This window comes from Sphaerodactylus townsendi, linkage group LG02 (genome assembly GCF_021028975.2).
Source record: "Sphaerodactylus townsendi isolate TG3544 linkage group LG02, MPM_Stown_v2.3, whole genome shotgun sequence".
Taxonomy (NCBI): domain Eukaryota; kingdom Metazoa; phylum Chordata; class Lepidosauria; order Squamata; family Sphaerodactylidae; genus Sphaerodactylus; species Sphaerodactylus townsendi.
In genome coordinates, this window is record NC_059426.1 from 1377004 (window position 1) to 1404827 (window position 27824).

Here is a 27824-nt window from a genome sequence, read left to right on the forward strand (position 1 = left end):
TCTCTGTGAGTGAGGGAACTTCTGTCAAAAAAACCTTTTGGAAATCCAAGTAGAACCAATGTCCACTGGTTCCCCCTTATCCACATGCCTGTTTACACCCCTCAAAAGGAACTCCTAGTAAGTTTGTAAGACAGGACTTGCTCCTCTACCAAAAGCCATGCTGACTCTTTCCCTCAGCAGGTCTTGCTTTTCTACATGTTTAATAAACATTTTATCTTTAATGAAGTAGATTCTTACTAAATTTACCAGGAAACAGATGTCAAAACTGAGCTGGCCTGTAATTTCCTGGGTCCTCCCTAGAGCCCCTTTCTTAAAGATTGGTGTGACATAGGCCATCTCTTCCAGTCTTCTAGAGGATGAGAGGCATAGATTTCAGGGGATAAGTTGCATATTGAAAAGTGAGAACATCAGCAATTTACATGTCCTTGAGCTCTTCTTAAGAACTCTTGGATGAATGCAATCTGGGCCAGGGAGTTTGGTAGCATTTAGGCTTATCAGCGGCTGCCAGAACTTCTTACCTTGTCTACTCACACTCATCTTAGCTTAGTTCCTCGGATTCACACCTCCTAAGTAGCTTGGTTCCAGGTGCAAGGAATTTTCCTCACCCTCCCTCTTGGGTGAAGACAGATGCAAAAGAATTCGATTCAGCTTCTCTGTCTCATCTTTTAGCACACACCTTTTTGTTTCCTTCATCATCTAATGGAGCCTCCACCAGCTTCCCTAGCTTCTGCAGTTTTGATGTAGCTTTGAAGGAACTGTTTGTTGCTGGTCTTGATGTTCGCAGCCATGCGTTCCCTTCTCATAATCCTTTTTTGCCTCCCCTTGACAGCTAACTTGCTTCTCTTTTTGCTAACACCATTTTGTGTTCTCCTCCTGGTATTCTTCATCCAGTTAAGTTGGACTTCCATTTTCTAGAAAAGGAACATCTTTTTTTTCCTAATAATTTCCTCCAACCCTCCCTTGTTAACCAGTGGTGGCTTTAGTTTTGGACTGGGGCGTTGCCTTTCCTAACCTACGGAGGAAACACATTCCAGACTGAGCTTTTAAGTAACTGTGTTTTTTAAAATAACCCCCCAAAGCATCTTGGACAGTTTTGACTCTCTTGATTTTCCCTTTCAGCTTCCTTCACACTATCCCCCTCACCTTTGAGAAATTTCCCTTTCTGAAGGCAAATGTACATTAGTAGTTGTCACTTGTTCACATGCAGAGATATTGAATCTGACAGCATTGTGGTCGCTGTTCCCTATCGGCACAACAACACTGACTTCCCGCACCAAGTCCTGGGGCCCACATAGAATTAGATCTAGGATCACCTCTCCCCTGGTTGGTTCTACCACCATCTGCTCTAAGCCACAGTCATTTAGCATATTCAGGAATGCTCTCTCCTTACTATGACCTGAACATGCATTTTTCCAGTTTATATGGGGATAGTTAAAATCGCCCATTACCACGACATTTTTGCTTTTGTTGGCCTCTCTAATTTCTTTTTTCATCTCAGAATCCTCTTGTGTGCTTTGGTCAGGGGGACGATAATATATTCCTAATGTTAAACTATGCGTCACCCCTGGTATTGATATCCACAGTGCTTCTGTAGAGGAATCAGCTCCCCCTGCATTGTCTATTTTATGTGACACTATGCTCTCTTTGATGTAGAGGGCCACCCCACCCCCAATACGCCCTGTCCTATCCTTCCTGTAGAGCCTGTAACCTGGGATAACATCATACCACTGGTTCTCCTCATTCCACCATGTCTCTGTGATGCCCACTATATCAATGTCCTCCTTCAAAACTCTGTACTCCAGCTCCCCCATTTTCGGTCGAAGGCTTCTACTATTAGCACAGAGACACTTGTATACTCTGTCTCTGTCCCTAATCTGGGATTTATGTGTTTTGCCCTCCAGCCTTTTGTAGACACTATCACTTATCACATTGCTATGCTCCTCGCTTGTATGTAGTTGATTTAGAAAAACCTCCCTCTCTGTCTGCATCCCCATGGACACTGTATTCCGAACCGAAGTCACCTCAGCTCTTGTCGGCTTTCCCCCAGGGCTCAGTTTAAAAGCTGTTCTGCCACCTTTTTAATGTTGAGTGCCAGCAGCCTGGTTCCTCTTTGGTTAAGATGAAGCCCGTCCCTTTTGTACAGGCCTGCCTTGTCCCAAAAGGTTCCCCAGTTCCTGACACATCTGAAACCCTCTGCCTTACACCACCTTCTCATCCACGCATTGAGACCCTGTATCTCTGCTTGCCTAGCTCGCCCTCCGCGTGGAACAGGTAGCATTTCGGAGAATGCCATCTTGGGGGTCCTGGATTTTAACATGTTTCCTAGCAGCCTAAATTTAGCTTCCAGAACCTCCCGGCTACATTTCCCAATGTCATTGGTGCCAATGTGGACCACAACTGCTGATTCCACCCCGGCACTGTCTAACAGCCTATCTAGACAAAGCGTGACATCCGCAACCTTCGCACCAGGCAGGCAAGTCACCATGCGATCATCACGCCTCTCACAAACCCAACTCTCTATATTCCTAATGACCGAATCACCCACTACAAGGAGCCCCCCACCTCCCCGAGGGGTATCCTCAGTGCGAGAGGATAGCTGATCACCAGCTAAGGAAGGGGTCCCATCTAAGGGAGCATTTCCCCCACCTCAGACTGGCACCCTCCGTCCCCAAGACCTTCATTCTCCATGACATCTGAAGAGATGTCACCTTGGGAGTGGGACCCGGCTGTTAGGTCCCCGAAAGCCTCGTCTGTCACCCTCTCTGCCTCTTTCAGCTTCTCCAGGTCTGCCACCTTGGCTTCAAGAGAACGCACCTGTTCCTTGAGTGCCAGGAGCTCATTGCAGCGAGGGCACACCCACGACTTTTGTCCTAGTGGCAGATAGTCATACATGTGACACTCAGTGCAAGACACTGGAAAGCCCCCATCCCCCTGCTGGCTTTCTGCCTTCATAATAGTATTGGCAACTGATATTCCATTTAAACAATAGCAGAAGGATATATCAAATTTTATCTGACAAGGGAAAAAGTCTTGGATTAAATATAAAATCTTGCAAGATCCAAAGGAAAGAGATCTAGGTTCCCCCAGTCTGAAATCATATTTTGCTGCGTGCTGCTTGGTTTGGATAAAAGGATGGGTTACACTGAGAAACAGAAAATCGTTTCATTTTGAGTTTGAGATTTGGATGGCATGCTTGTATGACAAAATTAAAGTCAGTAGGAATTTTAATAATTATTATACCAGGCATTCTATTCTCAGAGCATGGGGCAAGTTGAAACCTTGACTATCAAGGCAATCTATTGGGGGGGGGGGGCAGTGTCAAGATGGCTGGGGATAGCACTGCTGCAGGCACACCACCTCCAAAGGGGTGTCAGTGGCATGAAGAGAAATGACAGAAATCCTTGGCCATCATGAAACCCCCCCTCTGCAGCCCAATGGGCTGCGCCAAACATTCAGGGGGCATCCCCAGGCCGAAGGGCCACAGGAAGCCAACTAAAGTCGGATTCACACCCGGGAGCATGGCACCTCGCCACTGGCGTTAAGTGCCCCTCCCACCAGCATATTTGTCCTTTGTGCTGGGCACTTTCGCAGGCTTTCACACCAAGAAGCCTTATTCAGAAAAGAAATTATATTTGAAAATATGTGGACAACATATCACGATATTTAGATTTCTCACATGGGGAATGTAAAATGAAATTACGAGAAGAGTCGCAGAAAGGAATTGGTTCCTTTATGTACAGTCAGAAACATTTAACAGAGACAAAAGATCCTATGGTTTGGAACAGGGGTAGGGAACCTGCGGCTCTCCAGATGTTCAGGAACTACAATTCCCATCAGCCCCAACCAGCATGGCCAATTGGCCATGCTTACAGAGGCTGATGGGAATTGTAGTTCCTGAACATCTGGAGAGCCGCAGGTTCCCTACCCCTGGTTTGGAACATTCTGAACTGAATTTGAAATAGAATTGTAGTCAAATGATAATCATGTTATTGCCAGAATGTACAAGCTTTTGCTGAGATTTCAAATAGAAGAATGAGTAAAAGATTGTATGATGAAATGGTCTATGAATTTTGAAATGGAGCAGGGGTTGGACAGGGCCCTTTAAGCAAGAAAGGTAAGTTTAGTTATTTGGGAGCAACACTGAAATAGATAAACTCAGGTGGGAAGTATTATAGACATATGCAACATTTTCAAAATTCTTTTGTTTAGATGTAAATAATTTTGGCAACAACCTATGTACTATAATACATTAATTAAAGAGTTCAATGTTTTCAGTGTTATAAAGTTTAACTTAATTTCCAAACATGCTGGCAGCTCTACGTAATGTGATTGCATGAGAAGGTTTTCATCTAAATAATACACTTTGTTTTGTCAACTACAGAATGTGTTTTGCACCTTCAACTTTATTTTTGAACTATCTCTTTGTGTGTATAAAGTGTGTATAAAGTGAAGTCAAGCAGTCTGACTGTCTGAGACCCCTTGAATCAAATGTCCTCCAAAACATTCTATCATTAATAACCTTGCTGAAGTCTCACAAACTAAGGACTGTAGCTTTCTGTAGAGTCAATCCATCTGATGCTGGGTCTTCCTCGTTCCCTGCTGCCTTCAATCTTTCCTAACTTTATTGTCTTTTCTAATTATTCTTGTCTTCTCAGTACTGTATATACTGGCGTATAAGACTACTTTTGAACCCTGGGAAATCATCTGTAAAGTGTGGGGTCGTCTTATACGCCGGGTACTCTTTTATGGCGAGTATATCCCAAACTCTATATTTTAACTGGAAAAGTGGGGGGTCGTCTTATACGCCCAGTCGTCTTATACGCCGGTATATACGGTATGTGTCCAAAATACGACAGCTACAGTTTAGTCATTTAGCTTCTAAGGACAGTTCAGGCTTGATTTGATCTAGAACTCACTTTTTTGGGGTGGGGGGTGGGGGAAGGTAGCACAGTGTTTGTAACACTCTCTTCCAACACAACATGTCAAAGGAATCTACTTTCTTCCTGTCAGCTTTCTTTATCCAGCTTCCATACCCATACATAATAACAGTGAATAATACAGCATGAATTAACTTGCTTTTGGTTGTCAGTGAATCATCCTTACACTTAAGAATCTTTTCCAGCTCTTTTATGGCTTATGTGCTAAGTTATAAATGATGCACTTTAGTTAAGTTGCTAAATCAGTATAAGTAGTTTAAGCTCAATAGGAAAATATTATAGGAACATAATAGCCCATATATAATAATAATAAGGCCAAGTCATACCACCAGTGGTTGGATTCAAATAATTTAACAACCGGTTCCAATGGTGGGATTCAAATAAATTAACAACTGGTTGTTCATAAACACCATTTTAACAACCTGTTCTGCCAAAGTGGTGCAAACCTGCTGAATCCCACCACTGCATACCACCTTTTTGGGTGGCCTAAGTCCAAAGCCCTGCCCATGGCATTCCTGGCTTGAAAGCCTGGGTAGAAACTGGCAAGTCCAGGGGTCTGCAACCTGCGGCTCTCCAGATGTTCATGAATTGGCCATGCTGGCAGGGACTGATGGGTATTGTAATTCATGAACATCTGGAGAGCCGTAGGTTGCAGACCCCTGGACTAGTCAGGTCCACCCCAAGGAGTGCCCTGGCCTGCCCTTCCCCGGCAAACCAGCATCTGCTCAGACACTAGCTTCTTTGCCCTCTCAGCTGGTGGCAGTGCTCCTTGTGCCAGCAGAGAGGGCAAATACATTGGCCAGAACTAGTCCCATAGCCCATTCCGGCCCTTCTATCTGAACTGGACTGCCCGTATTGCCTATATTTCCATTTTTCTAACTATACTTTATTTTTTAAAAAGAAAGAAAAAACACATTTATTCTGTGGCTTCAAAATTTCTGAAAATTTTACTTCTCTGGTGACACCAATATATTAAACTCATTAGGAATTTCTTCATTACATTACAGATGGCTCATAAGCTGGGCCCTCCTGCTGATCTAGTTACAGTGATCCACACTATAGTCTTCCAGTTGCACTACTGCAACATGGTTGTCTGGGATGGGCCAACCTACCCAAGTGTGTCAGATCTTGGAAGCTAAGCAAGGATGGTCCTGGTTAGTGTTTGGATGGGACACCCACAAGGCAGTCCAGGGCAGTGACAAAGAGGCAGGAAATGGAAAACCACCTGTTGGTCTCTTTCTGTGACAACCCCATGAGGGGTCACCATAAGTCAGGTGTGATTTATGGCATTTTCCACCACCAACATGCTCTACAAGGGGCTACCTTTGAACGTATCTTGGAAACTTCAGTTGGTAGAAAATGTGGCAGCACACCTGTCTGTGGTCAGCCACTTAGAACATACAACTGCAGTGCTTAAAAACTTTCATGGTCATGAAAGGTTTTAAGGCCATGCACTTACTGAATCTCCTCTCCCAGGTATACTCTGATGGGCTAGCTCCACTCTTCAGACAGGGTTCTCCCTGTGGCGTTCTGTCAGGACTGTCCACCTAGCAACGGGTAATTAACTTTTTCTGAGGTAAGACCAAAGTGGATGAAGTATTTCAAAGAGTATTTGGTGTAGAATAAGTAATTTTGAAAGGACAGGCTATCTTGTTCTTAGCTTGATGATTTACGGTTACAGTGTTTTCATGCAACTTAATGCTCCTTTGTTAACCTCCTGTGTTAACCAGCTCTTGGGTCCAAGGAGATTCAGCAGGGTTAATTCTTTTTAATCAACAAACAAAGCAACATTTTTTTGTCCTGGCTTTAACTGTAACTTCCAATGCTTTAAATATATTATTACCTTAAGCAGATTTCCCCCGTCTCAGTGATGTTTGGATGCCAGATTCTAGTCAAGCATTTTACTTTGGGAGGCTGCCAGAAAACAAGACAGAGATTACAATGCCATACTATTTAAAAGACAAATCCAGCCATTGATGTATTTGTTCTCTCTCCACAATCTTGTCTTGCTTACAAGGTTCTAGCTATGGACCCCACTGTCTTCTACCCAGAAGGCAGAAACTGCCCTCTTCAGTTTGCTTCTCACTCTACCTCACTTAGGCTGAATCTACTCTGCTAGCCCAAGTCCACTAATGCTGCTGAGCTACCTGTGGTACGCAGGAGGGCCGAGTTTAGAGGGCTGAGTTTAGTCCTTTTCATCCCAAGGTAGTTTATAAAAGATGACCACAAAGCCAAACAAGGAAAAATCAAACAAGACAGCTGAAAGGATTACAATACAGAGTAACTGGACTCCAGCAAACATAAACCAATAGGAGTATATTGCCTATCAGAAAGAAGTCAATGTATGTCCCGATATAGGCAGGTGTTCTTCAAGATAAGGCCTGTTGAAACTGAACAATCTTATAAACCCTGAATGCCAGTGCCTTCTAGAATAAGGCTGCAATCCTAAGGGGACTTTCCTGGCAGTAAAGCCTGTAGAATAACATGAGGGTTATGACTGAGGATCGGGCTATCTCTGCCGGTAAATTGAGTGCCACAGCCATTGTACGTTTCCTATATGGGAAAGGTCGGGGATATATCCCTGCAGCATTGAGAGCATTTAATGCCAAGGTATGCCAACAAATTATCTATGGGGTTCCTATTTGGATTGGGGAATGGAATAGAGAGGTCGAAAGGGTCCAGTCACATTTTCTCTATAAAATCCTCGGTTTGCCACACTCAATCCCCTATGCAGCCGTGTGCCTCGAAACAGGCCAACATTGGTTGGAAACATTGGTCTGGAGTCGTACATTTAAACTTTGGGCCAGAATATGCTTCAATCAGGATGAATGTGACCTTACATTCCAGGCTCTTTCTATTCTCCACTCTACCAAGTGGTGGTCCAGAATTGAAACTAAACTCAATGACTTGGGGATTTCTATAGATGAATTGTTAATGTTAATGGAGCAAGAGGTCCTCAGTGTTATTAAGAAAAGACTTTTCAACAGAGAATTCCAACAGATGGTGGAGGCAGCCAATAAAACCTGCTCCCCGGTGTTTTTGGGAATCCCCTTTGATAGATTAACGGCTGCCAGATATCTTCACCTATTAATTGAGGCTCGGTGGCGTAGGGCACTTACTCTTGCTAGGTGTAATGTTCTACCTTCCTCCCTCCAACAAGGACACCATCTTGGAATTCCATATAAAGATAGGAAATGCCCATGTGACCAGGACTGTGTGGAATCTGTATCTCACATGTTGTTATATTGTCCCTTCTATGTTCAAGATAGGGAAAAGTATATAACCCCCTTGATGCGTGAAAAGGAAGGGACAATGGATAAAATGAAGGTTATATTTCTTTTAAACAGTCATTGCTATGGGGTGCTGGAAGCTGTGGCCAAATTTTTCAATGGTGTAATCTTAAGTCGTTCTAACTTGCGTTAATTGGAATGCTATGATATTATGTTTTTGTTTACTTATATGCCATTAAAGGTATTTGACTTGACTTGACTGAGTAGACCTACTTAGGAAGCAGAAATCAAAGAAGCTAAAGAATGGTATGAGCCAGAAAAGCCGGGGAGGGGGCAGATTCTGAGAACAGGAACTAGGGCAAAGCCTGTAAGCCCCAATCCACAGAAGAAACATCTGCCGGGGACATGGGTCCTGTTTTCAGTCAACGACACGCATTTCAAGCTTGCTGCTATTTTTTCAAAGGTATATTTCCTTTTCAAAGAGAACAGGGCATTTTTCATTTATTTTTCTTCACTGATAGAGATGAAAAATTAGCAAGAGAGAATCTTCTCCCTAAAGAGAGTTGTAAAAGCAGGGGCAGACTGGTTGGGGCGAGAGAAGGAAGCAGACCTACTCTGCTCCCATGCACCTTGTGAGAGCCAGTATGGTGTAGTGGGTAAAAGCAGGTGGATTCCAATCTGGAGAAGCGGGTTTGATTCCCCACTCCTCCACCTGCGTGGCAGAGGCTTATCTGGTGAATCAGATGTGTTTCTGTACTCCTACATTCCTGCTGGGTGACCTTGGGTCAGTCACAGTTCTTCAGAACTCTCTCACCCCCACCTGCCTCACTAGGTGTCTGTTGGGGGAGCAAGGGAAAGGAGCTTGTAAGCCACTTTGAGTCTCCTTACAGGAGAGAGAGGTGGGGTATAAATCCAAAACTCTTCTTTTTCTCTTCTTCTTGTGAAGGTAGAGGCCGCCAGCTGTTGGTGGCAGAACCTGCATGTCTTGCGCAGGCAGGAGCTACTGGCTCCTGGGATATGTGGGCAACCAACTCACAGTCGCTCCCATCTACCCTGGCCATGGCTGCCAAGGATTGGGGGGAGGCTCTCCCAGGGGAAGAGACACAACCCCCCAGGCCACTGACCGATACAACTTTCCCCAGTGGCCTTAATGGTCAATCTGCACCTATACCTTTGAAAGAAAGCAGCAAGCTGAAGGAAGGCAGTAGGAGAAGCAAACTGTAACTGTTCTACAGTCTGTCTCCACCTCGCCTACTTGCTTCACAGGCCGTCTGCCAAGAAGGAAGAACATCTATAAAAATCAGAAAAGTAGTTTTAAAATCACATTTAACTGAAACAATAGCTGAAAGGAAAAATTTATGGAAGCATATTCCACAGACTCTCTAAAACATAACCAAGCCAATCCAAAGCTAGAAGCTTTCCCTCTTTCTCCTCCACTTTGCTAATTTCTCTATGAAATTACAATCATCCGTCTGAAAACTCCTCTTTCATCATCACAGTTAAAGACTTTTCTTATTCTCTTGGCTTATAAAGGCAGACCAACGTGCCCCTAACCTAGTCCAGAATTATGCTTCCCATGGAGGCCAGTGAGATAAAATATTCAATTAAAGGTTCCAAGGCAACAAGGAGACAGTTTGGAAAGAGCAGAGCAAGAAACTTCTGTCTCTTATTACTGGAGGAAAACCCCATGCCATGAAATATTGCCTATAGGGCAAAATTCTTGATCATGTCAGTTCAGTTCCTCAGTTGTTCAACAAACAAAGCAAAATTCTCTTGATCATGTCAGTTGTTCCACTGGCCGACAATTGAGGGCAGCAACGGTATCCTCTTGGCTGGCCTCCCTCCCCTTTCCCCCTCCCACCTGTTTGGGTTTATTCCTGACAATCTAAAGTACCAGAAACAGAAACTGTACTTTAAGCTTAGAAATTGTAAATATTGGATTCTACTGTAATATTATTGTATATGAAATGCTGCGAATTCCCTGAAGCCTCTCTTTGAATGGAAAGGGAAGCCTATAAATCTAACACACACAACACAACACAACACAACACACACACACACACACACACACACACACACACACACACACACACACACACACAGAGATACCAAGCTTTCTCCAACGAAATCACTATATGAATCAATTTCTGGCTTTAAGCCTAAATCTGGGAAGCAAATAATCTCGGTTGCCCCAGACCACCTTTTGGGCAGACGGGACTAAACGCTGCTAATCTTCCTGTACCCCTTGGCGGCTTTCTGTCCCTTATAAAGTGCTGCCTTAAAAGGTTTCAGAAAGTAGCAACTGGTTGACAATGTAGACAGAACATATATTGTACCAATATCAGTTAATTTTCACTTAAATCATTTGCTGCTTTATCTGAATCTCTGGCCTTCCTCTCCATCCTGTATGTGTAACATTACATTACATTGAGATTTCCCCTTGAAAGGCTATGTGGTTTAGTGCAACTAGTATCTAGAAGACCCAAGTTGGAATTCCTGCTCATGCTATGGAAACTCTATGGGTGACCTTGGGCCAGATACATCCTCTCAGCCTAACCCACCTTATGAGATAGTGTGAGGATAAAATGGAAGAAGAGAATGATTTAAGCCACTCTGAGTCCCCAGTGGGGAGAAAAGAAGGGAATGAATGAAAGAATGAAAGAATGAAAGAAATCATAGTGCAATTCACTCCATAACTTCCACAATCTTCCTCCATAAGATTACCAAGCACAATCTTCCATCATTTACTTATCTGACAAAACAGGCTGGGACTCATGAAAACTCATAAATGTTAGTTTTTCAAGTACCACTGAAATTTTGTTTTATACAACATAAACACTCCAATATTATTTTTATGTGCACTGGTAGCCTTCTTGCTTCTGAGTCAAATGCAAAGTACTGGTGACCTTTCAAACCCTGGGTGGTCTGGGGATTGGGACCACCTCTGCCCATCCATGTCTTCTTGGGCTGCTGGTTGTAACTTGGAGGCCAGACTGCGCCACATCCAACTCCTCTGTGATATTCCAACATGGTAAGAATTTGACTCCAGGGGTTATGAACTGTTTTTAGTTTGTTTCTTGTTTGATTCAGATTTTGCTGCCTTAATACATTGTCACTTTGGAAATACTTTATACTGAAAACACAATAAAATGATGTATTGTCGAAGGCTTTCACGGCCGGATTCAACTGGTTGTGGTGGGTTTTCCAGGCTGTGTGGCCGTGGTCTGGTGGTTCTTGTTCCTAATGTTTCAGCTGCATCTGTGGCTGGTATCTTCAGAGGTGTATCACAGAGGAAAGTCTGTTACACACTGTGTCCAGTGAGAAGGGAATGTTTAGTGGGGTATATATTGTCCACCCTGGGACATGGACAATATATACCCCACTAAATATTTCCTTCTCACTAGACACAGTGTGTAACAGACTTCCCTCTGTGATACACCTCTGAAGATGCCAGCCAAAGATGCAGGCGAAACAAGAAGAGGAGGAAGAGGAAGAAGAGGAGTAGGAGGAGTTTGGATTTATATCCCCCCTTTCTCTCCTATAGGAGACTCAAAGGGGCTTATAATCTCCTTGCCCTTGCTCCCTCACAACAAACACCCTGTGAGGTGGGTGGGGCTGAGAGAGCTCCAGAAAGCTGTGACTAGCCCAAGGTCACCCAGCTGGCGTGTGTGGGAGTGTACAAGCTAATCTGAATTCCCCAGATAAGCCTCCACAGCTCAAGCGGTAGAGCGGGGAATCAAACCCGGTTACTCCAGATTAGGATGCACCTGCTCTTAACCACTACGCCACTGCTGCTCTGTTAGGAACAAGATCCACCAGGCCATGGCCACACAGCCCGAAAAACCCACCACAACCAGCACAATAAAACAGTTTACACCAAACTTTTTGCTCAGGAAAGATGCACCAACAAAGCTTTTCTTTTAATGATGCAGTAGAATAGGAGGTGAGATTTTGACAAAGTGTTAATGTTTCCACTTGTTGCTCATCCACATGAAAAGGGCAAAATTACTCATATAGTATAAACAGCCGGAGAAGAAATTTCAAATCATAACAACATATTCTACAGAGACATATAAGGTGCTTTCATTCCTGGAGGGAAAAATTAGGAAAATCAGAAAATGAAGAAAAGAAATTCACAGAACCAGCTTTACCATCATCATCGTCGTCGTTGTTATATTGATACAAAAACAGTTATACACAGCAAACAAGATCAATATGCTGGATTTTGTATTACATCACACGTCGGACACTTCCCAAGCATCTAGGACTGTGTGATGTATCAATGAATAATGCGTGCAGAGCTGAATAGGGTGGCCTTTTGCAGCTGACATATGGTGATCTTGTCAGCGCCGATTGTTTTTAAGTGCCGTCCTAGGTCATTAGGCACTGCACCCAGTGTGCCGATCACCACTGGGACCACCTTTACTGGTTTGTGCCAGAGTCTTTGTAGTTCAATCCTTAAATCCTCGTATCATGTAAGTTTTTCCAGTTGCTTCTCATCAATTCTGCTGTCACCAAAAATTGCAACATCAACTATCCACACTTTTTTTCCACAATCGTGAGGTCAGGAGTATTGTGTTCTAAAACTTTGTCAGTCTGAATTCGGAAGTCCCAGAGTAGTTTTACGCGTTCATTTTCAGTGACCTTTTCAGGTTTGTGATTCCACCAGTTCTTTGTCACAGGCAGATGGTAGTTGTGGCAGAATCATCTGAGCAACAGTATTATGCCTCTGCTTGTAGTCCGTCTGCGCAATCTTCTTGCAGCAGCTAAGTATGTGATCTATTGTTTCGTCTGCTTCCTTGCAGAGTCTGCACTTGGGATCTGTAGTCAACTTTTCAATTCTGGCTTTGATGGCGTTTGTTCGAATTGCTTGTTCTTGGGCTGCAAGAATCAAGCTCTCAGTCTCCTTTTTCAAAGTTCCATTTGTGAGCCACAACCAGGTTTTTTCCTTGTCAATTTTGTCCTCAATTTTTTCTAGGAACTGTCCATGGAGAGCCTTCTTTTGCCAGTTTTCTCTTCTGGTTTGCACTGTATTTTTACGGTATTCACTCTTTGTCTTTTGCACTTTGAGAAGTTTTCTGCTGTTGACTTCCATCAATGTTGGTTCTTCACTGCTTTTCACATAATCTGCCAGTGCATGTTTCTCTTCTTCCATCGTTTGTTTCACTTGCAGAAGCCCTCTACCTCCTGATTTTCTGGGTAGGTAAAGTCTGTCAACATCACTACGCAGGTGTAATGAGTAGTGGACTGTCATCAGTTTTCTTGTTTTTCTGTCCAGATCATCCAGCTCTGCTTGCGTCCAGTTCACAATTCCAGCAGTGTATCTGATGACGGGTATAGCCCAGGTGTTGATAGTCTTGATCGTATTCCCGCCATTTAATTTGCTCTTCAAAAATTTTCTGACCCTTTGGACATATTCTCTGCTGACCACATTTTTCACATGTCCATGCTTGATATTGTCCAGCTGTAGTATTCCCAGGTATTTATAGGATTCAGGTTGATTGCACTTTATGGTTTTTTCATTAGGCATCTCTATGCCCTTATTGTCAGTAATTTTCCCTTTCTTCAATGCCACTGTGGCGCATTTGTCCAAGCCGAACTCCATACTGATGTCATTGCTGAAGATTCTGACTGTGTTGGTCAGTGACTGAATTTCAGTTTCTGATTTTCCATAAAGCTTTAGATCATCCATGTACAGCAAGTGGGAAATTTTTGGTGAATTTCTTGCAGTTTGATAGCCCAGGTTTGTTTCTTGTAGAAGACAGTGGGATCATTGCAATGATGAACAACAATGGTGGCAGTGAGTCACCCTGGAAAATTCCTCTCTTGATGTTGACAGTTCCATAGCTTTGGTTGCCCACGAACAACTCAGTTTTCCATTATTATTATTATTATTATTATTATTATTATTATTATTATTATTATTATTATTATTATTATTATTGTTGTTGTTGTTGTTGTTGTTGTTGTTGTTGTTGTTGTTGTTACAGCTGCCAGATCTTTAGCTGGTTGTTGGCCTTCATTACAATTCGAGCCTCACCCAGAGGCCTAGGAAGTTGTAATGTATTGGTTTAATATTCGTGCAGACCCCAATAGGGCTGCCTTCTGAATTTGACAGATGTTAATTTTGTCAATTCGAAGATGTTTCAAGTGCTGCCCTAGTGTTTTTGGGATGGCGCCCAGCGTGCCGATTCAGTTTCCTTTTTCAGAGTTCCAGTTGTTCACCACAGCCAGGTCTTTTCATTGTCCACCTTGTCCTTGATTTTCTCCAGAAATCGGCCGTTCAGTGCTTTGTTGTGTCATCTTTCAGTTCTCATTTCAATCACATTTTTTCTGTATTCTTGTTTGGTTTTCTGGGTTTGCAGCAAATGTCTGTTCTTCACTTCAGTCAATGCCTGTTCTTGACTTTCCTTCGCATAATCGGCCAGTGCATGCTTCTCTTCTTCCACTGTTTGCTGTACTTGCAGTAAGCCCCTGCCTCCAGTTCTCCAGAGAAGGTATAATCTATCAGTATCACTGCGTGGGTATAAGGCATGGTGCATTGTCATAAGCTTCCGAGTTTTTCTATCCAATGCTTCCAACTCAGCCTGTGTCCAGTTGATGATTCCTGCAGTGTACCTGATGATGGGTATGGCCCAGGTGTTGATGGCCTTGATGGTATTCCCGCCGTTTAATTTAGATTTCAAAATTTTCCTGACCCTCTGGGTGTACTCTCTGCTGACAACAGTCTTCACTTGCCCGTGCTTGATGTTGTTGTTATTATTATTATTATGGTAGATTTCACAGCTGCCAGATCTTTAGCTGGTTGTTAGCCTTCATTACAATTTGAGCCTCACCCAGAGGCTTAGGAAGTTGTAATGTACTGGCGTAGTATTCGTGCGGACCCCAGCAGGGCTGCCTTCTGAATTTGACAGATGTTAATTTTGTCAATTCGAAGATGTTTCAAGTGCTGCCCTAGTGTTTTTGGGATGGCGCCCAGCGTGCCGATTACCACTGGGATGACCTCAGCTGGTTTGTGCCATAGACGCTGAAGCTCGATTTTCAAATCGTGGTATCTAGGGACCTCCTCGTGTTCTTTTTCAATGACCCTGCTGTCACCGGGGACTGCTATGTCGATGATGGTCACTTTCTTGTCTTCGATCACGGTGATGTCTGGTGTATTGTGTTTCAACACTTTGCCCATTTGGATTTGAAAGTCCCACAGGAGTTTGACTTTCTCAGTTTCCATTACTTTCTCTGGACAATGTTCCCACCATTTCTTAGCTGATCTTATGTTTTAATTCTTGCATAAATTCCAGTGGATCATCTTGGCACTGAGTTGTGCCTCTGCTTGTACTCAGTCTGGGCGATCTTCTTGCAGTAGCTGAGGACATGGTCTACAGTTTCGTCAGCTTCTTTGCACAATCTGCATTTTGCATCATATGAGGATTTTTCGATTCTGGCCTTGATCGAACTTGTTCTAATGGCTTGCTCTTGGGCGGCTAAAATCAGGGATTCAGTTTTCTTTTTCAGACTTCCATTTGTTAATCACAGCCAGGTCTTTTCATTGTCCACCTTGTCCTTGATCTTCTCTAGAAATTGGCCGTGCAGAGCTTTGTTGTGCCAGCCTTCGGTCCTCATTTTAATCACATTTTTTCTGCATTCTTGTTAGGTTTTCTGGGTTTTCAGCAAATGTCTGTTCTTCACCTCAATCAATGCCTGTTCTTGATTTTTATTCACATAATCGGCCAGCGGGGGAGCCCTAGGAGAAGTGTAGTGTAACTGCTTTTAACACCCATTATGGCCAGTATGAATATTTGGTTATGCCATTCGGGCTCTCCAGGGGGCCCTGGCATGTTCCAGAGTTTGATTAATGGAGTTCTAGATGATCTGCTGTACAAGGGAGTTGTGGTTTATTTGGATAAAGTTTTGATCTATACTGAGGATGAGGCATCCCATATTGTACTGGTTTGGGATGTTTTTAAAAGGCTGTTGGCTAATTCACTTTTTGTCAAATTATCTAAATGTGACTTTCATCAAACACGCTTGGATTTCCTGGGCTATCGGGTCTCCGCAGCCGGGTTAGAAATGGATCCCGCTAAGGTCTCAGATGTAGTGAATTGGCCCCCTCCCTGCACTCGGAAACAGCTGCAATCCTTTTTGGGCTTTGCTAATTTCTACTGAGACTTTATTCCCAATTTTGATGAATTGACTCTGCCGATTACAGATCTCCTTAGGACCAAAGGCAGGGGGGCATCCGCTGCCCATCCTAATGCTCCATTAAACTGGTCCTCTGCCTGTCATCAGGCATTCAATACTGTTAAAGCTGCCTTTACGACTGAACTCATATTATGGCACCCTGATCCCTCCCAGCCTTTTGTGGTACATGTTGATGCTTCAGACAAGGCTCTGGGGGCAGTGCTTTTGCAACGGGGACCCGATGGGCATCTTTATCCATGTGCTTATTTGTCCAAAAAGATTACCAGCCCAGAATTAAATTGGACTGTTGGGGATAAAGAAACTTGCGCTATCAAAACCACCCTCACAGTATGGCGCCATTTCTTGGGAGGGGTGGAGTACCCTTTTCAAATCTGGACTGACCATAAAAATCTGGTTTTGCTCTGCACTCCGGGTCAGGTCATAGCCAAGCAAATTCGTTGGCCGGATTTTTTCAATCATTTCCATTTTACAGTGCATTTTTCCCGGGCAAATCAAATAAACTGGCTGATGCTCTTTCCCGCTTATACGAGGGAGTGGACTCTGATGTCACCGTACCAGCCCCTCACACAATTTTGTCCCCCACCCACTTGGGCAGAGTGGTAACTCGTTCTCAAAATAAGTCAGCTTTGCTAAGCGCTCCAGCGCCTCCCTCCTCCCTTCTGTCTGCCTTTTTAGAGGTGGGTAGTTCCGCTGTGCCTGAAATGGGAGTCATTGCTTTTACAGGATGGACTTTGGTGTAAGGATGATCTGCTCTATGTCCCACCTTCTTTACATGCCGCTATCATTTGTCTCAGTCCTGATTCCAAATTGGCCGGACACTTTGGCTTTGTGAAAATGCTGCATCTCATTCGCAGGCAGTTTTGGTGGTGCTCTATGCGCCAGAACATTGAACTTTATATCAAAGGCTGTCCTGTATGTGCCATGGCAAAAAGGATCCTGAATAAAATCCCAGGGCTACTGCAGCCGGTAGAAACCCCAGATGGCCCTTGGAAGGTGATTTCCATGGATTTCATCACTGATCTGCTGCTCAGTAATGGCAAGACCGTTATCTGGATGGTTGTGGATTTATTTTCCAAGCAGGCACATTTCATTCCTTGTACTTCCATCCCTACAGCTCAAAAGTTGGCAAAGTTATTCATTCAACAAAAGTTGGCAAAGTTATTCATTCAATTGTTTGCATTCCGAACAGGATAAAATAATCTCCAACAGGGGGAGCCAGTTCACTTCCAAGTTCTGGAAGGTATTTTTGCATCTCCTGAATATTGGTCAAGCCTTCTCCTCTCCTTATCATCCTCAATCAGATGGAGATTTGGAGCGATCTAATCAGATTTTGGAGCAATTCTTGCGTTGCTATGTTAACTATCAACAGAACAATTGGGTAGACTTGATAACATTAGTTGAATACACCTACAACAATGCAGTTCACAGTAGTACTGGCAAAACCCCTTTTGAAATAGTGTCTGGACGTTCTGCCAAGCCCATTCCCTTCTTGCCCCGAGGAGTGGCCTTTCCTCCCAAGCTTAAAGAGTAGATTGCTAGCTTAGAAGAAGGTTGGCCGTCCATCAGAAAGGCTTTACAAAAAGCTCAAATAGCATACAAGTGGCAGACTGATAAAAGTAGACGTGAGCTCCCCCTGGCGGTAGGAGATATGGTATGCCTGTCTACAAAGAACCTTCATGACATCCACAAGCCAACCAAACTGGGACTTAAGTACATTTGGCCTTATAGAGTAATTAAAGTGATTAATGATGATAAAAGTGATAAACTATCACTTTTAAATTTTATCATTAAAGCGATAAACTAACTGCTGAGTTAGACTTGCCTAAGGCTTTATGTAAAATTCATCCTGTATTTCATTGCAGCTTACTCAAGAGGGCTCCTCCACTGGACCAGTGGCATCCAGAATCTATTACAACTCCTCCTGTTCTGATTGATGGGAAGGAGCACCATGAGATTTCTGCTATTCGCGATTCATGCATCTATCGTAACCGCTTGCAATATTTGGAATCCTGGAAAACCTGGTTACCTGGACATGATGAGTGGGTGAATTTTGAAAATATCAGGGCCCCTAAACTCATCCGAGACTTCCATTGTTCTTGTCCAAGCAAACCTGGGGCGGGGGAGCCCTAGGAGAAGTGTAGTGTCAGGATGCCTAGTGGGTGCTGGGAGCTGCTTGCTGCTTTTGGCTTTGGGGGGATGGGCATTGTATTGAGTGTAACTGTTTCTAACTGCTTTCACCACCAGGTGCTGGCCAAGGTCAGCTCCGACAGACACTTGTTCTTATCGAAACTGTCTACATATTTTCCTGTCTGTTCACATGGGGGGAATCCTCTTTTCATATACTATTGTTTGCGTGGGGAAAAGTCAATTCTGACTTTCCAAGCTGTCCTCTGGATGTATGAATAAACCTCTGATCTCTACGAGGTGTTTCAATCATTGAGGATCTGACAGTGTCCAATCCTAGCTAGACTCTTCTTGGAAATTGATCACACCTGCTTTATTCCCTTCAGTATAATTCCAAGCAACAAACAGTTCTTCAAGTACATCAAAAGCAGGAAGCCAGCAAGGGAAGCGGTAGGCCCATTAGATGACAAAGGAACAAAGGGTGTGCTAAAAGATGGCAGGGAGATTGCAGAGAAGCTGAATGAATTCTTTGCATCTGTCATCACTCAAGAGGAGGTGAGGAAAATTCCTGCACCTGAACCAAGCTTCTTAGGAGGTCAATCCGAGGAACTAGCGAAGATAGTGGTAGACAAGGAAGAAGTTCTGGCAGCCATTGATAAACTAAATGCTACCAAATCCCCTGGCCCAGATTGCATTCACCCAAGAGTTCTTAAAGAGCTCAAGCATGAAATTGCTGATGTTCTCACTTTAATATGCAACTTATTCCTGAAATCAGGATCTCTCCCTGAAGACTGGAAGATGGCCAATGCCACACCAATTTTTAAGAAAGGATCTAGGGGGGACCCGAGAAATTACAGGCCAGTCAGTTTGACATCTGTTCCTGGTAATTTAGTAGAATCTATCATTAAAGATAAAATTATTAAACATGTAGAAAAGCAAGACCTGCTGAGAAAGAGTCAGCATGGCTTTTGCAGAGGCAAATCCTGTCTTACAAACTTACTAGAGTTCTTTGAGGGTGTAAATAGGCATGTGGATAAGGGGGAACCAGTGGACATTGTCTACTTGGATTTCCAAAAGGCTTTTGACAAAGTTCCTCACCAGAGACTGTTGAGAAAACTCAGCAATGAAGGAATAAGAGGGGAAGTCCTCCTATGGATTAAAAGAAACAGGAAGCAAAGAGTGGGTGTAAATGGGAAGTTCTCACAATGGAGAGATGTCGGGAGTGGTGTCCCCCAAGGATCCGTTTTGGGACCAGTGCTCTTTAACCTATTCATAAATGACCTGGAAGTAGGGGTGGGTAGCGTGGTGGCCAAGTTTGCAGATGATAACAAATTATGTAGGGTGGTGAGAACCACAAAGGATTGCAAAGAGCTCCAAGCGGACCTTGATAAATTAGGTGAGTGGGCTAAGAAATGGCAAATGCAGTTCAATGTAGCAAAATGTAAAGTGATGGACATAGGGGCAAAAAATCCAAACTTCACATACACGCTACAGGGGTCAGTGCTATCAGTCACAGACCAGGAAAGGGATTTAGGCGTCTTAGTTGATAGTTCCATGGGAATGTCAACTCAATGCATGGCAGCTGTGAAAAAGGCAAACTCTATGCTGGGGATAATTAGAAAAGGAATTGAGAATAAAACTGCAAAGATTGTCATGCCCTTATATAAAGCAGTGGTGCGACCACACTTGGAGTACTGTGTCCAGTTCTGGTCGCCGCATCTCAAAAAGGATATTGAGGAGATAGAAAAAGTGCAGAGAAGGGCAACAAGGATGATTGAGGGACGGAGCACCTTCCCTATGAGGAGAGGCTGCAGCGTTTGGGACTCTTTAGTTTGGAGAGGAGGCGGCTGAGGGGGGATATGATTGAAGTCTACAAAATTATGCATGGGGTAGAAAATGTTGACAGGGAGAAATTTTTCTCTCTTTCTCACAATACTAGAACCAGGGGGCATACATTGAAAATGCTGGGGGGAAGAATTAGAACTAATAAAAGGAAACACTTCTTCACGCAACGTGTGATTGGTGTTTGGAATATGCTGCCACAGGAGGTGGTGATAGCCAGAGGCGTTCCAGGGGTAAATGGCACCCGGAGACAAATTGTCTCCAGGACGTGCCCCCCAGCCTCTGCCCCCCCATTCCGCCCTTGATGCCCCCAGGCTCCACCCCCACTGCCCTCGACCCCGTCCATGTCACCATGGACATGGGCAAGGTCTAGAGTGCCCACTCCCCCCACACTCCCCCTGCCAGCTGGGCTCCCAGCCAGCAGCCTGCAGTCTCTTCTGATCTCCCCTCCGGGCAGGCCAGAAGAGACTGCAGTCTCGGCCTTGGAGACCTCCCACCGCAGGAAGCCCCACCCCCAGCCTCAGTGCTTATAAAAGAAAGTCTCCGAGGCCGGGATTGCAGTCTCTTCTGGCCTGCCCGGAGGGGAGGTCAGAAGAGACTGCAGGCTGCAGGCTGGGAGCCCAGCTGGCAGGGGGGGAAGGGAGGGGGGAGTCCAGGGTGGAATTGAGGGCACTTGGAGGCAGCAGGAAGTCGGACAGGGTCAAGGCATGCAAAAAACGACGAGACAGCAGGACTTCCTGCTGATTTTGTGCCCCCCACGTGACCAGAAGGGTGGCGCCCGGGGACAAGGGGTACCCCTTGTCCCTAGGCAGATACGCCACTGGTGACAGCCACTAACCTGGATAGCTTTCAAAGGGGCTTGGACAGATTTATGGAGGAGAAGTCGATTTATGGCTACCAATCTTGATCCTCCTTGATCTGAGATTGCAAATGCCTTAACAGACCAGGTGATCGGGAGCAACAGCCGCAGAAGGCCATTGCGTTCACATCCTACATGTGAGCTCCCAAAGGCACCTGGTGGGCCACTGCGAGTAGCAGAGAGCTGGACTAGATGGACTTTGGTCTGATCCAGCTGGCTTGTTCTTATGTTCTTACCTATAAAAAATGCAACAGGCATGACCCAGTGGAGTATCATCCTGTCAGCCTCTTGGATATCTCCTCTAAATTATATAAATTCCGCATATTATTCAAATTAGAAGATTGGGCAGAATCTTCAGAATCCTCGAGCAGGCTTATGCAAGGGTCACAGCACAGCTGACCATGGTTTGATTTTGAAGGTCCTGATTCAGAAATAAACTATCAACTATGGAATATGCCTCTACATTGCTTTCCTTGACCTCACTTTGACTTTTGATCCAATAGAGTGATGAAGATTATGGGCCAAACGTGATAACAGAAATATTGACAGAAGGCTCTTCAGGTTAATGACGGCATTATATTCCAACCTCACAGTTAGACTGAGTTTACATGACTCTCTTACAGACCCTGTCCTGTTAAGGAATGATGATAAACAAAGTTTGCTGGCCCCCTTTCCTGTTCAATTTCTGTATTAATGATTTTGTTAAACCCATTTGTTCCCATAACTCATCCCCCCCCACACACTTTCATTGGCTGGCTGAAAAATTGCAGCACTGTTGTATGCAGATGATATGGCAATTATGTATTTTGCCAAAATTGGGCTTCAAAGGATCCTAGTTAGACTGGCAGATGACTGCGATAGAAACTGCAAATTAATTACAGCAAAATAAAAACCATAGTCTTGTGTAACAACAGTTAAGCATAGATGGAATAGAACAGTGACCCTTTTAAAAATATCTTGGCTTAGTATTCCATGACATCTCATTTTATCATCTGTCTGCCGTATATTGTGTGTTTTCCAAAGGCAGCCCGCTTATAGCATGAGCCATCAAAGTATTTCAGGGCAAAGTTATCATGAAGTTTTTGTTCAGGGCTGAAATTTGGAGGTGGAATGATAAAATACTTGATCATCTTGAAATTATTCAAACTAATTACTTAAGAAAAATTTGGACTATCCCTCAGGGAACCTCTGCTACACATCTAAGGTTAAAAGTTGGTCTTCCCGTCATTACAGTGCAAGCTCATTTGGAATTCTTAAAAAACTTCAAGAAACCTGATAGTATTTCTGCAGACCATTTGGTAGAATGCTACTTCTGGCATTACAAAGAAGGGAATCAGTGGGCTGATTTGGGGGGATGGGAGTCTCCTATTTAGCAGCTATATTCTTTGCCCTCTATAGAGGATTTACAGTTTTGGGACTCAAGTAAAATTCATAATTGGCTTTTTTGCCCTTCATGACATTTATAGGGTTCAACAATCCAAACTGTCTTTGTGGTATCATTGTTTTAAGAAAAAACAAATACTGTTCTCACTATTTAATCAATCTTTGGATATTTCAAAAAGCCAATTACAAATTTTACTTGAGAAAAGCATTTACTAGTGTCCTGACAATTTATAGGGCAGATTCCAAAGAACACTTGTGGAATAACATCTCTGCTCTTGTGGTCGCAACCAAGTACAAGATGTTATTCACCTCATGTCTTACATTGTTGTTTCTACGTGGCCATCTGAATCAAACTGCTGAATCAATTTCTTGTAAGCTTCTCTGGCTCAGATGAGGAATGCATTAGATTTTTATTGTCTGATGTTACTCCTTTTGTGACTTCTAAAGTGGCTACTTTTATTTTTAGATCAACAAATATAAAAAAGCAATTAATGTTGCATAATTCTGCAAGAATTTTAGGTAAACTGTAATGTTGATTATATTCTTAATTATAGCTTCTTATGTAATAACGTTTTTAACCCCTCTGTTGTGGTGTATTGTTACATAAATGTTATACATGTTGATGGATATTTTAGGTTGTTGTGGCCTCTGTCTTTAACAATATTACTATATACTACTATAAATACATTACCTATAATCTAATCAAAAACTCAAATTCCTGCTGTAGCTAGATAGAAAAGAAAATTCACACTCAATAAAGGTCAACTTTACTTACCACCATATTATAGGCATCTGGAACTTCAATTTCAAATTGAAATTTTCCACTTTGATAATAACCTTCATCTGTTAAGAAAATACAGATGCTTAAACATTTGAAATAATGCAGAAGTCTATTAGGAAAGCCAATATACACCCTTTTCCTAACCAGGAATGGTGAAACTTTTTGGCAACCAGTAGAAACATTGGGACCTAGTCAGGCTTAGACTGAAACTAGGTGAGATGGTAACAAGACCAAATTTAGATCCTGTCAGTACAACAAAAATCGTGATGGGGGAAGGGGGGGTTGATTTCAGAGACCTATCAGGAAAACCAAGCCAGAGGCGCAATGATTATGAGCTAAAAGGCACTGGTACAGTTTAAATTACTGCCCGCAAATGCTCATTGGCAAATTCAGTTTTCATGTACAGATCTGCCACAGCCACAATGGTAAATATCTATATCTAGATTGGCCAATGTCTAAGAGTTCTTTTGAATTCAAAAGCAAAACAAGCTTGCTTATATTTCATGAGGTTCAGCACACAATGAGAGGGTTTCAACTATATTACATTAACTTTTGGTCATACGTATAGCACCCAAAAAGAAGTCAAAAGGAGCCACACAGTGCTTGAAACCAAGGGCATTTTCACCCGGCCAAAAGCCATCAACAAACTTCAAGAATTTTCACTGACTGAATTCATGAAGAATGTTGCATCTAAGCATCAGCATTTTATTGTCATTGTGCACGCACAACGAAATTTACAGCAGCATTCCTCGATGCACACAATTTCAGACTCATACCCCATCCTCACTTTCCCCTTCCTCTACCCATCCCTACACAGCCCCAAACACATCAACACGAAGCCATGGAGTTCAGCATAGCCACAGCTCTAGAGTAGAAGCTGTCTCTAAGGTTCTTTGTCCTAGTTTTGATAGACCTGTATTGTCTGCCAGATGGTAACAGTTCAAAAAGAGAGTGTGCTGGATGAGACGGGTCTCTCAGAATATTTTGGGCTTTCTTTAGGCTTCGGGAATTATAGAGTTCTTCCAAGGAGGGGAGAGGGCAGCCGATAATCCTCTGTGCAGTAGTGATCACCCTTTGGAGCGCCTTCCTATCTGCCACTGTGCAACTGGAGAACCATACACAGATGCAGTAGGTTAAGACACTCTCTATAGCACAGCGGTAAAAGGACACCAAGGACACCATCTAACAAGGGAAAAAACCATGACAATTCACCGGAAAAGACAGTTGATTATTTTTTTAACATATCACTCACACAGCAAAACAGTGAGTGGGATGCAAATGACAGTTCCATTAAGGCTAAGAAAGAATTTCCACCCATCTCTTTCAACTCCTGACTGTAAGCAGGAGTTTATCTCAAAGCAAGTACAAAGTCACAGAAAAAGTCACAGAATCATAGAGTTGGAAAAGACCCCAAGAAGGGCCATCAAGTTCAACCCCCTGCCATGCAGGAATACACAATCAAAGCACTTCTGACAGATGGCCACCCAGCCTCTATTTGAAAACCGCCAGACTCCACCATACTTAGAGGCAACGTATTCCAGTGTTGAACAGCCCTTACTGTTAGAAATTTCTTCCTAATGTTTAGGTGAGATCTCTTTTCCTGTACCTTGAACCCATTACTCATGGTTCCAGTCTCTGAAGCAGCAGAAAACAAGTTTGTTCCCTCTTTGACATGACACAGTAATACATAGTCCAAGTATGTTGTCAACAATGTAAAGGTACAGTATATCCTCTGAGAATACATAAAGATTCTACTCAGTTTTGTATCAATATGTGTCACAGCAACAAATTTAGTATGCATTTTGTGAAAGCATCTTCTCTAATGAAACTATTAAGTCACCTTTTTTCCTTGCCTGTCCATTCTAATCCTAAAATACTGCAAACCTAAAGGTGTAAGTAAGATAACAGTAGGGAGGACTCGGGAAACAGCAGAGGTGAGATGAAGCACTGCTGAATACAAAGTGCCAACAGGTGGAGAACAGGAAAAGCAGGGCTGAGTAGGTAAGGAGCAGACAAATAAAAGGGAGGGCAAGAACGAGGGATGTCCATTCGGATTCAGAAACATTTGGAATTCATTGGGTAATGCCATATTTGGATAGTTCCAAATGCATTCAAATCCAATAGTTACAGATATCCTGTTCTATAAAAGGCAAGCCACAGTGGCAACGACTCACTTCCAGCCAATCACCATGCACACACGGATTGGAGGCGGGGCTCATACAGAACGGGTAAAACACAACCCAAACAGTGGAATGTGGTGGGTACTCCCTCTCCCATGCCTTTTCTCTCACTGCTGAATAATTAAAGCCACTGTCCCCTCTGTAGCTGTCTGTGGAGGAACAGGCGCAACTGTCGGCCCCTCCCTACGGGAGGTTCATGGCTGCTGGTGGCCACAGTTGCACCATTAACTGTTAAGTGGTAATATAGGTGTCTAGGGAGGAGGGAGATGGTGGCACAGGGCCAAGGGGAGAAGGAAAGACAAGAGGGGTTGCCTCCCACCCTTGGTGGCCACCATTAACCCTTCCATTGTGATGCAGGCATCCAGGAAGAGGATGAGGATGAGGAGAGAGCTGGTGATTCGGGGCCAAGGGGGAGGAAAAGCAGGAGGGGTTGGCCCTCTCAATGAGTGCTGTTAATTTACCAACAATTTTCTTGAGCCTGCTGTATTTGTTTGTACAGTGAGCCTTAATACTAAGTAGTAATACTATTACAAATTCCTAATATCCAAAGTCCCACTTACTCCTACGGAAAGCAAAAGGCTAAGTTGCTGCTTGCTAGAGGAAGAAAGTGAAACTTATTTCTCAGGCCTCCTGGAGTAATTGCTTGAGAAATTAAACTTAAAATCACTCAGACATTCTGGCACCAAGGGAAATGGGCTGGGAGAACTCAGTGTCCCCTGACTGGGGTTGCCATGGGTTTCTCAAGGGAGGTGCACGGGGGGGGGGGGGCACAGCAAAGCCTGTGAATGAGGTCTGCCTAGACCAGGGGTCTTCAAACTATGGCCCTCCAGATGTTCATAGACTACAATTCCCATGAGCCCTACCACTTGGCTATGCTGGCAGGGGCTGATGGGAATTGTAGTCCATGAACATCTGGAGGGCCATAGTTTGAAGACCCCTGGCCTATACCAATGAAATCTAGCAGCAGGCACAGACACAACCACCTATTTTCATGTTGGTTCTTTCCAACTGAAAGACGGGAATAGCTGCTTATAAATCCCCTGAGCACTCGCTGGTGGGATATGCTGTCTGGTGCAAGCCTGCAGCACTTTCCTCTGTTTCCTTTCTAAAAAACCCAACGCCCTTTACTTTCTCTACATTTCATTGCACATTACCTATTACTTACTTAACGTAATTAGGAATACAATTTAGATGAATAGAATTATACATTATCAATTAATAGGGAATAAGATTTTGTTACATACAGATAGATTAAAATCAGGTTTAGTTCACAGGTTTTGTGTCTGTGTCTGCATGTGTGTGATTTCCATTGGGAGGGATACAGTTCTTTGGGAGTCAGCAAGCTGTATGAAACGCAGGTGGGGCAGAAGACATCGGCCCATGATTTTGTGTAGAAATTTAGAGTGGACTGAATTTAAAGAGTAATTTACCGATTTAATCCAAATAGGAGCCCCAAACAGCAGTTGAGATTCTATTTTGGCATTGAAAACGTTCAAATCAGCCGGAATATACTGGTTTCCCCTGCTGTAGAAGAAGCGCAGTATTGTGTTTGAGTTGACTGAGGCCATTTCAAGGGCTGCTTTCCTTTGGGTAGACCATGATAGATTATGGCTGAATGTTATCCCAATATATTTAAATTGCTTTACCTGTTTGATTGGATTATCTTGTATTTTCCACTTGTAGACTTTTAATTTTTTGGCAAATACTAGGACTTTAGATTTTTCAGAATTGATCTTTAATTGATAAATAGCTTTGGCCCCTTCCGCACACGCAAAACAATGCATTTTCAAACCACTTTCACAACTGTTTGCAAGTGGATCTTGCCATTCCGCACAGCTTCAAAGAGCACTGAAAGCAGTTTGAAAGTGCATTATTCTGCATGTGCGGAATGAGCCTTTGAGTCTGTCGTGACAGGAAAGAGTGCTCAAGAAATTTAATAAATAAATATTATAATTACAATGTAGAAAATAATGATTTAAATCAAGCCTTTTAATCGGAGCCATGCTGGCACCAAAAAAATTAACCTGCCACACTGCTGGTACTGGCAACAATACAAACTAACAGATAGTTAAAATGCTGTTATAATAAAGTGTGTAGAATTATAAAGTAAACAAGTGTTCAATATACTAAAATAACAAATCACATTCAAATGGGACTAATCACCCCACATATAGCACTTTGACTGCCTTTTAGTCTATACTGATGCCAGTACCAGCAGCGTAGTAGATGTGTTTGATTTTTGACAATTTTCTGCAACACCCTCATATTTTGGTTAAGCTGTCTATTTAA

General features: G+C 43.3%; 1 protein-coding gene across 5 annotated transcripts in view; it reads right to left on the minus strand.

Annotated features, from left to right (window-relative positions):
• UBE2F (ubiquitin conjugating enzyme E2 F (putative)) overlaps window positions 1-27824 on the minus strand; it is a 78747-nt gene that overhangs the window by 34327 nt on the left and 16596 nt on the right. For 4 of the 5 annotated variants that reach the window (XM_048486574.1, XM_048486575.1, XM_048486577.1 and 1 more), the window contains exons 5-7: window positions 23350-23417; window positions 9339-9458; window positions 6781-6851 (exon numbers count right to left, since the gene is read on the minus strand). In XM_048486574.1, coding sequence (XP_048342531.1) covers window positions 6781-6851; window positions 9339-9458; window positions 23350-23417 — 259 coding nt within the window. The remainder of the gene's footprint in view (window positions 1-6780; window positions 6852-9338; window positions 9459-23349; window positions 23418-27824) is intronic. The other variant, XM_048486578.1, reaches the window with a different exon arrangement.